Genomic DNA, 14,517 nt, shown 5'->3' on the forward strand with positions numbered 1-14,517 from the left:
TTAGGCCAGTGCGGTTCTCAGGCTGTGTTCAGGCACTCTGGGGAGCTGGCAACTGTGTTTGACAAGTCCTCTAGGGGTATCTATCTATCTCTTTTGTGGGGGGAGGTGTGTCCCTCATCAATAGGTTACTTGTGGGCTCTAAGAATTTGCACTTCTAACAGATTCTAATGATCCCCCTCAGGCCCAGCAAATGCCTGCTCACAGAATGAGCAAAGCCCTGGTCTTTAGATAGAGACCCTTAAGTGACAAGGTCTTGGAGCAGATCCTGAGTCACAAATCTTCTGTGGGCCAAGTAATACTGCTCTGATTTCTCCAACCATGGTTACTCACAGGAAGACGCCCCAGCCATCTTTGTCTTACCTAAGATGGGACCATGCTTTCAGCAACCTAATCGGTCTCTTTAAGTCAACTAAACTTTGTGTACTTTATTCGGCAAAGGAAATTTGCATACCTGTAACTGATGGAGATCACAGCTGGAGTCACTCGCCAAGAGGAATTTAGGAGAGGAATTTTTATTTTTTTTTTCCTTTTTCTTTTTTTTTTTTTTTTCCGGAGCTGGGGACCAAACCCAGGGCCTTGCGTTTGCTAGGCAAGCGCTCTACCGCTGAGCTAAATCCCCAACCCCTTAGGAGAGGAATTTAATAATGCAAGGAATACACAGGAGGAAAAAGGAAAAGGAACCCTGCTTCTGTACTGCGTGCCCCCTCCCACACCCAAGCTGCCACTGTGTGGTACTTTGGGACCCCTGACAGTGCTAAGCTGAAAAGCACAGGCTGGAAGTGCGCACCTAGCTTTAACTCACACACACTGTCCTTGGACCTTTGTGGGTCATGGCTGTATAATCTTGTAGGTGACCAAGACTTCACACTTTGAAACTCTGTTCACAGCTATTAAACAGGGATTCTCAGAATGCATGGTGAGTTAGTGCTATAGCATGTTTTTGTCTTCCTAAATGGTAAAGGATTAACGAGAGGGGTGGAGCGTCAGAAGTAGAACTAACGCCAGACTGCCGGGGCACGCCAACAGCCTCCTCCTTGTGCTGGCAGGATTGAGTATGGGACCAACCAACTCTGATTAAGAGGAGCAGAGTGAGAGCCCAGCTCTCCTGCCTCCTGACCCAGAAGGACTGACCCCAACAAGACAGAGACACAGTCTCTTCTCAAGCTCCTGACGAGCCCGACACTCAGGAGATACAGTTGTGGTTTGCAAGTCATAAACACCAAACCGACAACTACATGTCCGTTTCCCTCTACTTTCTCCCTGACTGATGTGAAAAGTTAGATCACGCTCCACGAGAAAGTACTAGATATTGACAAGGTGGTCATAGCACAGAAGAGGGAAGGCACTGTATCAACTTCTGCCTCCTGTGGTTGACGAGAAGCGTCAGGATGCTCTCTATGGAACCTCACTCCTCCTCCTCCCTGTGTCCCCAGGCTGGTACAACCGTCTGTACATCAACTTCACTCTGCGACGTCACATCTTCTTCTTCTTGCTCCAAACCTACTTTCCTGCCACCCTCATGGTCATGCTGTCCTGGGTGTCCTTCTGGATCGACCACAGAGCTGTGCCTGCTAGAGTTTCACTGGGTAAAAGTATTTGATAAGGTGTGGTAGGATGCTTTTGGTTTGCTTTATTTTTCAGCCGATCGCTAGGTAATGGAGAACTAAGGTCATGATCTGGGCATGGTGGCTCAGTAAAGTAATCCCTGCACCCAGGCTGCCTGGAGGACTGTAAGTTTCCGGCCAACCTCTGCTACACAGAAAAAGTTTTGTTTTGTTTTTTTTTTAAGAAAAAAGCTAAGTAAGTCTTTAGAAGTCTTAACGGATGGGCTTGTGAGTTGAGGGAAGAATTTGCTGCCCCTTGCCTACTCTATCCTCCAGAAGTCTGAGGTAGCACATTGTAAGAACCCCTCAGATCCCATCAATTCACTAGCAATTGCCTCACAAGTAGAGCCAATCTGGAGTATGAACAGCACAGTATGGGAGCACAGTACTAAAGTAAATAAATGGTTTTGGCAAATGCCAAAAAGTTCTCCCGTAACTCCCAAAATCTTGCTGGCTTATACAGTAGAGGTTGAAAGCAGGCGCTAACGTGCAGTTTCTGGAGTGAAAGCCATGTTCCTTCAGAACTTCAGCGCTGGCGTTTGCCAGACCCTGAATTCCAGCATTGCAGTCCAGCATTGCAATTTGGGTAAAGTTGGGGTAGACCCTGACAAGCGGGAGGGCTTACGGGGCAAGCCATAGTGGAGAAGAACTGAACAGAGCTTAGTGAATGTGGCTTAGTCCCTGTGTTTACTCCTTCAGAGATATCCCTGAGTCATTGTTTTTAATTCCACATCACAAGTGCTCTCTCACGAGGCACGACATTGTCAGCCAATTCACAGAAACTCAGACTCCCACGGTGACCAAAAACAGGCAGCTGGTTCTTGGGGGTTCCGGGAGGCATGAGTCAGGGGAGGCCTGTTTGTTTAGGGAACAAAGCCCCATGCCTCAGCTGTGTGGAAATATGGCTGAGAAATCTCTTACTTGGTTTAGGGGACAGAGAATACAAAATTGTGACTGTGAGGTGTGGGCCCAGCTTTGGGGTAGCTCAGCAGCTGAACTAAGATAAGATGGTTTTACAGGCATCATGACGGTGCTGACCATGTCCACCATCATCACGGGCGTGAACGCCTCCATGCCTCGAGTGTCCTACATCCGGGCCGTGGACATCTACCTCTGGGTCAGCTTTGTGTTCGTGTTTCTCTCAGTGTTGGAGTACGCAGCTGTCAACTACCTGACCACAGTGCAGGAACAGAAGGAACGGAAGCTTCGGGACAAAGTAAGGAGACCTTGTTCCTCTTCTGTTGTAAGCTGGGGCTAGTGTCTGCACAAGAATGAGTTTGTCGGTTGGATAGGGACAGTTAGGAGGGGCCAATACCAGTGGGAAAGGGGGACATTAATGCCAAAGTGTGAATTGTCCTCTTCTTGCCCTATTCAGGCAGGAATTGTGGGTAGGAAAGAAGCTCTTTACGTGCTGTTCTAACCTTTGCACCCCTCAGCATTTGACAACAAGTGTTAGGCAGGAGCCACAGCAGGGACTACTATCTAGAGCCCGGCCTCTTAGATGTGCAACTGCTATCTTCTACGTATACAATATAGTTTGATCGTGGTTTCCCTGTCCCCCAATTTCACCCAGATCTTCCCTACCAATCCAACTTCATATTCTTTCTCTTCCTCTCTTTAAAAGAAACAAACAGAAAACAAGAAACACTCTCCCCATTCTACAAACAAAAGACTAATAACACACACACACACACACACACACACACACAAATGCTTGAACAAAGTAAAATGAGACAAGAAGTTGTACAAAAATACTATTGAGTTCATGTTGTGCTGTCCATCTCCTTACTGCTGGGTGTGGATGGATAATAGGTCCAAGGGGACGCCATTGCTGACAACAACTTTTTTCTTTGCCAGTGGGCATTAATTACAGATTAATACAATGTAATTAAACAATTATAGCTTCTTGGTTAGGAGTAGGAGTGATATTCACTCCCCCCTCTCTCAGTGCTGGGACCCCATCTGATGGGAACTCGTGTAAGCCTTGTACATGCTGCCACAGTCTCCGTGAGTTCAGGTGCACATCCGTCATTTTCTACCTGGAAGACACTGTTTCCTTCGAGTCATCCATCACCTCTGGCTCCTACAGTCTTTCCTCCTCCTCTCCTCCACATAGATCCCTGAGAGGAGAGGCTTCATGAAGACATCCATGTAGGACTGAGTGTTCCAAAGTCTGTCAGTCTGTACATTGTACAGTTGTGAGCCTGCATTGATTACTGTCTATGCAAGAAGAAGGCCGTCTGCATCACAATGTCATTCGGAGTTACCTCACTATGTTCCTTTAACAGAATTTGGTCTTAACCTAGGCAACGCCGATCTAGCCTCAGGTTCTTGTTGCTGTAGCAGCGTCAGGTGTGAGTGTAGGGTGGGCCTTAAACCCGTCCAGTCAGAAAGTGGGTGGTTGCACCCGCAACTATTGTGCTATTATTGTCGGAGTATATCCTGCAGGCGGGTAGGTCGCTGTTGTGGGTCACGGGGTTTGTAGCTGGGTTGATGATTATCTTCCTTCTCTGGTAGCACACAAAGCACCTTCCGAAATCATAAATGCTAGTCAGCAGGAGTGAAACTTCTAGTTAGGCATCAGCAAGGCTCCTCCATACATAAAGAGAATATGTAACTGTCGTCTTCAGCCATAAGGCCTTAAACCATTTGGCTGTAGAAAGTAACCAACAGCCTTAGCAATAGCCTGTGATGTTCAGGGTTTCTTTTTTTTTTTTTTTTCTTTTTTTTCGGAGCTGGGGACCGAACCCAGGGCCTTGCGGTTGCTAGGCAAGCGCTCTACCACTGAGCCAAATCCCCAACCCCATGTTCGGGGTTTCTATGGGGCCCCTTTGTCCAATGACTCAAAAGGATGTAACTCATCCCTGGTACTGGTTTATTTGGTGGCATAAGATGTCTAGTTTGGTGACTCTATTTAGATTCCACGTGTATATTTTAGGAAACATCTACAGTAGTAGTAGGTTTCCATACGATATTCAAATGACAACCAGCGTCTCATTCCCTCTTTTTCTCTTTTCTCCTATTCCTTTCCCTATTTAATCCTATTTGTCTCAGTTAGGGTTTCACTGCTGTGAGCAGACACCATGACCAAGGCAACCCTTATAAGGACAACATTTAATTGGGGCTGGCTTACAGGTTCAGAGGTTCAGTCCATTATCATTAAGGCAGCATCCAGGCAGGCCTGGTGCAGGAGGAGCTGAGAGTTCTACATCTTCACCAGAGGGTTGCTAGTAGAAGACTGACTTCCAGGCAGCTAGGATGAAGGTCTGAAAGCCCATGCCTACAGTGACACACTACTCCAACAGGGCCACACCTCCAAATAGTGTCGCTCCCTGGGCCCCTGGGCCGAGCATATCCAAACCATGACACTATCCTAATTTCCTCTTTATCTCTCCATGAAAATGTATTCTATTTCCCCTTCCTCAGGAGAGCCTTTCCTCCCTGCTGGTCTCTGTATGTGTCTAACCTCTGTGTTTATTCAGACTGTGGTGTGTGTTTTGAAGGCTTAAAAAAGCTAATAGCCACATATAAGAGATAACACATATAACATACAATATTTGTCTCTTCAGGTCTGGCCTTACCTCACTCAGGATGACTTTTTCTAGCTCCATCCATTTACCTGCAAATTTCTTAACTTCATTTTTCTCAGCAACTGAATTAATAGTCCATTGTGTAAATGTACCACATTCTTGGTATCTAACAGTTGATGGACATCTGAGCTATGTTTCTGGGTGTTATCAATAGAGTGACAATGACCGTGAACAATCAGGTGTCTCTGTAGTAGAATGAAGAGTCTTTGGGATATATGTCCAAGATAGCTGCATCCTGAGGTAGATCTATTCCCAGCTTTCTGGGAAACACTGATTTCCATAATGGGGGGTGCACGTTTGCACTCCCAGCCATGAATAACCTGTGTACCATTCCCCACCTCCTCTCTAGCATGCTCTAACAGTTATTTATTTATTTAGATTTTTATTTTTATCTTATGTGGATTTGGTGTTTTACCTGCATGTATGTCTTAGTAAAGGTGTCAGATCACCTGGGATTGGAGACACAGACGGTTGTGAGTTGCCGTGTGGGTGCTGGGAACCAAACCTGGGTCCTCTGGAGAAGCAGCCAGTGCTCTCAACCACTGTGCCATCCATCCAGCTCCCGTCACTTGTTTGACTGAGTTTAGCCCTTCTGAGTGGGCTGTGGTGCTAACTCAAAGTACTTTTAATTTGCATCTCCCTGATGGCTAAGGATATTGAACAAAACGTTTCTCAGTCATCAGTGTTTCATCTCTTGAAAACTCTGCTCAATTCTGTACCTCGTTTTAAAAACTGGCTGACTTACTTTCTTGACGTTCAGGTTTTATTAGATATTAACCTTCTATCTGATATACAGTTGGTAAAGATATTTCCCCATTCTATATCCCTCTGCTTCAGCTGAACGCTGCTATCCTTTGCCATACAAAAGCTTTAGTGTTTTGCGAGGTTCCATTTATTAATCTCTGTTCTTAGTTCCTCTGCCAATGGTGTCCAGTACGGAATACCCTTTTCCCTGCCAGTTTTCCATTTTCTCTTCTATCAGATCCAGGGTATCAGGTCTTCTGTTGAAGTCTTGGTCCATTTGGAGTAGGGTTTCGGGCAGTATGGTGGGGACAGATCTATTTGCATTCTTCTTCATGCGTCCATGCTGTTTGGCCAGCTCCATGCTGAAAATACTTTTTTTTTTTGCGTCATTGTTAAAATCCATGTATATATTAAATATGTTCCTTCAGTTTCAATTTTGCAGAATAATTTGAGGAGTTTTGATGTTGGTTCTTCTTTCAAAGTCTGGTAGAATTGTGCATTGAATTCATCTGATCCTGATTTTTTTATTTTATTCTATTCTATTCTATCCATCCAACCATCCATCTATTTTTGGCTTGCAGACATTTAGTACCTGCTTCTACTTCACTGGGGATTACAGATCTGTTTAAATTGTTTATTTAATCTTGATTTAATTTCTGTGGATCTTATAGATGAAGAAATTGAACCGTTTATTTTAGGAGTTCTAGTTTGTTGAAATACAGATTTTTAGAGTATGTCACGCCTCTGTGAATTTGTATCTGTTGCAATATCTTTCATCCATAGTTTTATTCGCCGTATCTTCTCTTTTTACCTTTTAATTAATTTAGCTAAGTGTTTAGCCTTATTAATTTTCTTCCATCCAATTACTAACCAGGCTCAACCCAGCTTTGATTCCCAGACCAGACATGGGTTTTTTTTTTTTTTTCAAAGTTTAACTCTGTGTTTCACTGATTTTTTTTGGTATCGTTTGTTTGTATTTCATTGTTTTCAGCCCTCGGTTCAATTATTTCTTGCCTTCTCCTCTTGAGTGTGATTTCTTCTTGTTCTTAAGCTCTCAAGTGTGCTGCTAAGTTACTAGTGTGAGATCTCCCCCGTGTTTCTATGTAGGCACTCAGTGCTATGAACTCGCCCCTTACAACTGCCTTCATTATGACCTATAACTTTGGGTATGCTGTGTATTCATTTCCATTCAATTCTAATATGGTTTCAGTTCCCTTCTTGATTTATACTTCAACCAAATTTTCATTTAGTGGTAAGACATCGTTTTCCTGTTTCTGCTGTTGATACCCGGTTTTAGTCGTGATCGCCAGCTAGGATGCAGGGTGCTGTTCTAATTTCCATCTATCTGTGGAGACTTAACTTTGTGCCTGAGTATTTGGTCAAAATTCTATGAGCTTCTGAGAAGAAAATTTCCCTTTTGAGTTTGGGTGGAATGTTCTGAAGCTGTCTGCTCGGTCCACGTGACTTTTGGCTAATGCCAGCATTCCCTGCTCATGTTTGTCTCTGGATGGCCTGCTCTTTGAGGAGAGTGGGATATTGCAGTTGCCCACTATTGGTGTATGAGGGTCAATATGTGATTTCTGCTTTAGTAGTGTTTCTCTTATGAACTTGGGTGTCCTTTGTGATGAGTGTGTAAATGTTTAAAATAGCAACATTCCTTGGTGGAATTTCCCTTTGATGAGTATGTCGTGTCCTTCGCTATTCTGATTAGTTTTTGGCCTGAAGCCTATTTTTATTATATATTAAAATGGCTATACCTGCTTACTTCTCAGATCCATGGCTCAGAAATGCCTTTTCTATCCTTCTTACCTGAGGTCTATCCTCATGGTGTGTTTCTTGGATGCAACACAATATGACCCTGTTTCTTTTTTTTCCCCTCCCCCTCCCCTTCTATATGGGTGTTCTCCTCCCCATCCTCCCCCCATTACCACCCTCCCCCCAACAATCACGGTCACTGGGGGTTCAGTCTTAGCAGGACCCAGGGCTTCCCCTTCCACTGGTGCTCTTACTAGGATATTCATTGCTACCTATGAGGTCAGAGTCCAGGGTCAGTCCATGTATAGTCTTTAGGTAGTGGCTTAGTCCCTGGAAGCTCTGGTTGCTTGGCATTGTTGTACATATGGGGTCTCGAGTCCCTTCAAGGTCTTCCAGTTCTTTCTCTGATTCCTTCAACGGGGGTCCCGATCTCAGTTCAGTGGTTTGCTGCTGGCATTCGACTATGTATTTGCTGTATTCTGGCTGTGTCTCTCAGGAGCGATCTACATCCGGCTCCTGTCAGCCTGTACTTCTTCGCTTCATCCATCTTGTCTAATTGGGTGGCTGTATATGACCCTGTTTCTTAATCTACTCTGTTAGTCTTTTTATTGATATTTATCCCTGAGCAATGTTGATTGATTCCTGTTACTTTGTGGTTACGATGTGGAGACAGCCCCTGTGACTTATTGTTTTGGGATTATTAATTCACTGTGTCTTCTTGGTTGCAGTTAACTCTTAAGACTCAATTTTCTTCTAGTGTCCTCTGTAGAGCTGGATTGGTAGATAGAAATTACTTAAATTTGGTTTTATCATGGAACAGTTTTTCTTTTTTTCTTCATTTTGAAAGTTTTGCTGGGCATACGCATTGTTCTGGGCTGGCACCTGTGGCCTCTGAGAGTTTGCAGAACATCTGTCCAGGTTCTTCTGGTTTTCAGAGTCTCGTTTGAGGAGTCAGATGTCATTCTGACGGGACTGCCTTTGTATGCTCCTGGGTCTTTTCCCTTGCCGCTTATACCATCCTTTCTCAGTTGTGTATACCTAGTGTTTTAATTATTATGAGCCAAAGGGAGTTCCTTTTCTGGTCTCGATTATTTGGTGTTCTGTATTCTTCTTGTACCTTGACAGGCACATCCTTCTTAGGTTGGGAGAATTTTTCTTTTATTATTTTGTTTAAAAATATTTCCAGAGCCTTTGACTCTGGTTCCTTCTCCCTCCTCTATCCCTGTTGTTCATAGGTTTGGTCTTTTCATAGTGTCTCAGATTTCATAGATATTTTGTGCTTTTTTTTTTTTTAACATTTTCTTTGACTGGACTTTCCATTTGTTTTTTTCTTCAGTCCAATCTTCATCCCCTTCCCAGTCCCTCCACCCCCCCAGCTTTGCATTTCTTCTGCCTTGTGTTCAACAACTGAGATTCTCTCTCCCATGCTTGTAATCTGTTGGTGATGTTTACCACTGAGGTTTCTGTTTGAAATGCTAAATTTTTCATTTCCAGTTTCTTCAGTTTGGGTTTTCTTTCACGGTGTCATCATCACGTTGTCATTCTCTCACTGAACTATTTGTGTTTCCACAGACTTCAACAAGGCGTTGATTTATACTTTCTTTAAGGTCCTTGAACATATATATTCCTAAGTGCTGTTTTAAGTGCTCTAGCTCCATTGCATTTCCCAGGGCTGCTCTAACAGTTACTGGATTTTGATGGAGGCACATTCTCTTGGTTATTCGTGTTCATGATTTTGTGTTGGAGTCTGTGCTCGGAGTTAGGGTGTCTGCGGTGATTCTAGGTGTTGATATCTGGTCCTGTCTTTGTTGCGTGGGTGCTCTGTTCCCTGGCTGCTGTTGATCCTAGGCAAGTGGTGGCTGTGGGTTCACTGGTACGGAGTGCTTTTGCAGGTTGGTAGCCAGCAGAAAGGAATGGAGATGGGCTTAGAACAGTCTGAGAGGAGCTGTGAGAAAAAGCTACGGGGATCTGGTCCCCACCAAGAGACAGTCTGAGGGGTTGGGATGTGGTGGGAGGAGGGGCTCCTGCAAGCAGATGGCAGTAGGGCAACGAAGGAGAGACAGGGATGAAAAGGTGAGGAGAATCCCAGGTCTGTACAAGAGGTGGAGTCCACAGTGAATGGGATCCTGTGAGCAGGCTACCTCAGGATGAGGCGTACCTCTGCAGAGAGTATAACAAGAGTATAGGAAGGATACTGAGAACGGCTTCCTAGAGCTTCAACCCAATGTGGCCACTGGAAAGAGTGGTTGGTACAAAGGACAGAGATGAATGGGAACCAAAGACTGAGAGCGTCCTTAACTCAGCCACAGAGTATTCAAAATAACTGGTGCTGGCATAAGGGTGCCCATCAGCCATCAGACGTCAAGGCAGTCGGGTTCACAGAAAGTTGACCAGTAGCTGCCAACCAGGACTAAATCCACACTTTCACCCTTTCTCATTTACATGACATCACCCCCAGTCAAGGTTTCTAGCAGTCTTCAACACTTGTCTGGCACCTTGAAAATTGTCGTTTCTCTTCCTCCAAAGACATTAGGCTGCTCTAAGCCGTCACTCCGGCCCCTATTTAAATATTTTAAAAATAGTCTCTCTTTTTTAGATTTATTTATTTTATTTTATGTTTTTAGTATTTTACTCCTATGTATGTCTGCACACAGTGTACATGCCTGGTACCTGAGGAGCTCGGAAGAGCATGTCAGACGTCCCGGAATTATGGAGACACCAACTATTGTGAGCCACCATGTGGATTCCAGGAATTGAACCTGGGTTCTCTGCAAAAACAACAAGGCCTCTTACCCACTGAGCCTTCTCTCCACCCTCTATTTAAATACCTTTGTTTGATAATCCTTCACTTTTCTATTACAAAAAATAGCCATGCTTTCATCTAATTCTGTTCAGCTCCCACTTTGGGGACAGTTTAGCAATGAATATTGTGTGTGGGACAGCAGGAGAAAGTTGCCTTCAGCAACTGAGCTTTTCAGCCTTCTGTTGGTGCAGCTGGGCTGTTTTATGAGGTATCATAAGGACTCTGGTGGTAACCCCATAGAGAAGAGCAGAGAAGTCAGTGCTAGCAGCAAACCACTTAACTGAGAACAGGACCCCCTTTGGGGGAATTAGAGGAAGGATTGAAAGAGCTGAAGGGGCTCGAGACCCCATATGAACAACAATGCCAACCAACCAGAGCTTCCAGGGACTAAGCCACTACCCAAAGACTATACATGGACTGACCCTGGACTCTGACCTCATAGGTAGCAATGAATAGCCTTGTTGGGCACTAGTGGAAGGGGAAGCCCTGGGTCCTGCCAAGGTTGGACACTCAGTGCAGGGGAATGAATATCAGAGGGGGGCGGTAAGAGGGGTGGATGGGGGGGAACATCCGTATGGGGTAGGGGTAGGGGATGGGGGCTTATGGACAGGAAACTTGGAAAGGGAATAACATTTGAAATGTAAATTAAGAAATATATCTAATAAAAATTATATATATACATATATATGTATATATGTATATATATATATACAGGCAAAAGACCAATAAGAAAAAATAAAGTTCTAACAAAGCAAAAAAAAAAAAAAAAGCACTTCCTGAGACAGTGGATGGAGCCCACACCTGCCTGTAGCTCCAGTGCTGGGGAAGGGGGCAGGGGGAGTAGGGAGCTGCTGGAGAGATGGCTCCAGTATTGAGAATCTGTAAAAGACTAGAGTTCAGCTCCCAGCACTCACGTTAGTTCACAACTGCTAGAAACTCCAGCTCCAGAGCAGCTAGCCCCTGGCCTCAATGTCACCTGCTCACATGAACATACCCACACACAGATACACGGCATACACACGATGATGGTGATGATAATGAGGGGGAGGAGGAGGGGGAGGGGGAGGGGAGGAGGGGAAGAAGGGGGAGGGGCAGGAGGGGGAGGAGGGAAAAGGGAGAGGGGGAGAGGGAGGAGGGGGAGGGGGACGGGCAAGAGGAGGAGGATGGGGAGACCAGTGTGGTAGTCTACCTCTTTAAACCTGGCACTTGGGAGGCAGAAACAGATGGGTCTCTGTATATTGTAGGTTAATCTGATCCACACAATGAGTTCCAGACCGGCTGAGTACTACATAGTGAGCCTCATCTCAAAATGAATGAATGAATGAGTGAATGAATGAATAAGCAATTGACTGAATAATGAAGTGAAGAGTAACACAGAAAGATACTTGACGTCCTCGTGTGGCCTCTGCATGTGCACTCGTGAGATTGCCTCCTCCACGATTAAATATTTTAAAGCTCAGTAAAAGCACCCCAATTATTTTATTAGTTACATGTTTAGAGACAGGGTTTTTTACAAATAGCCCAGGCTGCCTCAAACTTGTGATCTTCCTGCCTGTTTCTGCAGAGCTGGGGATCACACGCACACATCACCATGCCCATTTATGGCCCTAACTCTCACATAAATGCAACTTTGAAATAAGGATACTCTTCCTTTAAGTTACTTTTCAATGTTGGGGACAGGGCAACCAAGGCCTTGCACCTGTCAGGTAAGTGTGTTCTACACCAGGGACAACCCCAGCCTCTCCTCATCTTTTTACCCTCTTTTCTTGATTCACGAATACAGAGGCAGATCTCAGCACTAGAAACCGAAAGCATAGATTTCAAGTTCTGGCTTAAGCCCTCATGAGTTAGAGGAAATGTGAGGGTTCTAGGCAAGCCTGGGTTGCTCAGTGAGATCCTGTGTCAAACAAAATAAATGAAGCAAGTCCTGGATCTCATATCTGCCGTCTGGAGAACTGTGCAGCATCTGCACCTCAGGTTTCACTTCTGAAATGGGGATAGACCAGTGCTTCTCAATTCTGGCTGCACAGCTGTTGTGTAAGAAGATCACACACACACACACACACACACACACATACACACACACACACACACACACACACACACACACACACACACACACACACAATCTACTCACCCCAGATCTGCCCATAGCAGATCCTGTGGATGCCACCAAAGTCCAACTTGGATTTACTGGGATTATAGGAATGTGGCTGAGGGGTTACTCACAGGAGCAGAAAGGACTCAATGGCAGCTGCATCATTATAGCCCAGGTGTGACAGCTCACAAAAGCTGGGCAGCATGAGGCCTGTAGGCAGCTCAGCAGGTTGGGGAGTGTCCTTTCCATGTGGACTAGTTAGTCTAAGCCTCTTCCAAGCAGCTTGGTTGGTCTTTGTTTTTTTTTCAGGCACTTCTCCTGGTCTCTACTTCACTCCTGTGGCTGGACTTGTCTTAGTTTTCTTCCTGGCTTGACTTGGTTTGTCAACAGCTAGCTCTTAAACTCTTGGGAAGGGAGGGGTCTGATGAATCAAGTCAGTTTCGGAACTTCCTGAAGTTGATTTGAATTGTTTCCTTCCTTTCTTAATGAGCTTAGGGACAGAATGAAATGTTTCAATTGTGAGGAAACTGATATGCAATAGAGAACTATTTGTAAGTTTTGAGCTGGCCTAGAGTGGGTGTGAGTAGTCCTGGTGATTATAACATGTGGCCAGAGAATTACTGTACTCAGTGCCCTCTGATGTCCTGATAACTATGTCTCTCTGGATGCCAGAGTAGCAATGGGCATTGCTCTGTAACAAGGCCAGCTCCCCTTCTCATCTTCAAGATCTAACTGAGCCTTCCTGTTTGCTGCCTGTAGTTTCCATGCACGTGTGGAATGCTTCATTCAAGAACCATGACGCTGGATGGAAGCTACAGTGAATCTGAGGCCAACAGCCTGGCTGGCTACCCAAGAAGCCACATTCTTCCAGAAGAAGAAAGGCAAGACAAAATAGTGGTTCATTTGGCCCTCAACAGTGAATTGACTTCATCCAGAAAGAAAGGCCTTCTCAAAGGCCAAATGGGACTCTATATCTTCCAGAACACCCATGCCATTGACAAATACTCCAGGTTGATATTTCCTGCCTTCTACATAGTTTTCAACCTAATTTATTGGTCAGTGTTTTCCTAGGGATTCTAAGGCTGGATCTGGGAAAGGGCATGACCATCCGTTGGTGGATACATGGACCTAATGACCACACTTCCTACACCAGGCCAAGCAGCTGCTCCTGGCTTGGAGGAGCCCAGGGACCTCCAGCTGCCCTCACCCCATCTTCATGGCTCTTTTCCTAGTTCACACTATTCCAGATCACACTTTTGACTTCTCTGAACAGAGAGCTATCTTCTGCTGTGTGTGAACTTGTTCACAAGAATCCACCACCCCACCCCACCCCTTATCCCCCACCCCCGGTCCCACACCACTTAATAAAAGACTCAAATGCCTCCCAGATGTTCTGAGATGCTCAGTATGGGAAGAAAGAAAATACAGGGCATTCCGGGTAAGAAACTAGATGCAAAAATCTGTGAATTTATCCAGTTGGATTAATTAAGTGGCAAGGAAAAACTCTCAGAACGGAGACAGGAAATGATTTGGCCTAAACAAAACTGGCAGCTGAGATGATTTTATAAATGCTAGAGGAAGTTATTCATTTCCCTGTTCATTCAATCATTCATTAAACACTGAGTTCCCACCCGGTGCCTGGAAATGAACATAGTCTTTCCCTTCATTGAGCTTCCCTAAGCTGTGCTCATTTTACATACACAATATATTTCTGCTACCCTCCAAAAAAACCCAACTTCTCTGCCTCAGTCATCCAAAGACCGTTTCCCTTTCCGGGTGCTTTTGCTCTAGGTCTGTCTAAAAAACAAAAACAACAACAACAACAACAAAAACAAAAACAAAAACATTTCCAGGCTCCCGTGAGGCTCTCCTGGAGTCAGCCCAGTGTTTCTCTCCTGAGACATCCTTATGGTATGAACTGAG

The 14,517-nt window shown here is 44.9% G+C and overlaps 1 protein-coding gene across 10 annotated transcripts in view; it reads left to right on the forward strand.

The window, feature by feature from the left end:
* Gabrr2 (gamma-aminobutyric acid type A receptor subunit rho 2) overlaps positions 1 to 14,243 on the forward strand; it is a 43,272-nt gene extending 29,029 nt beyond the window's left edge. For 6 of the 10 annotated variants that reach the window (XM_087547794.1, XM_087547795.1, XM_087547796.1 and 3 more), the window contains 3 exons: positions 1,434 to 1,586; positions 2,624 to 2,820; positions 13,354 to 14,243. In XM_087547794.1, the coding sequence (XP_087403920.1) occupies positions 1,434 to 1,586; positions 2,624 to 2,820; positions 13,354 to 13,665 (662 nt within the window). In that variant the 3' untranslated portion in view covers positions 13,666 to 14,243. 10 annotated transcript variants of the gene reach the window in all.
* The last annotated feature ends 274 nt before the right edge of the window (positions 14,244 to 14,517 follow it).

This window comes from Rattus norvegicus, chromosome 5 (genome assembly GCF_021556685.1).
Source record: "Rattus norvegicus strain SHRSP/BbbUtx chromosome 5, alternate assembly SHRSP_T2T, whole genome shotgun sequence".
Taxonomy (NCBI): domain Eukaryota; kingdom Metazoa; phylum Chordata; class Mammalia; order Rodentia; family Muridae; genus Rattus; species Rattus norvegicus.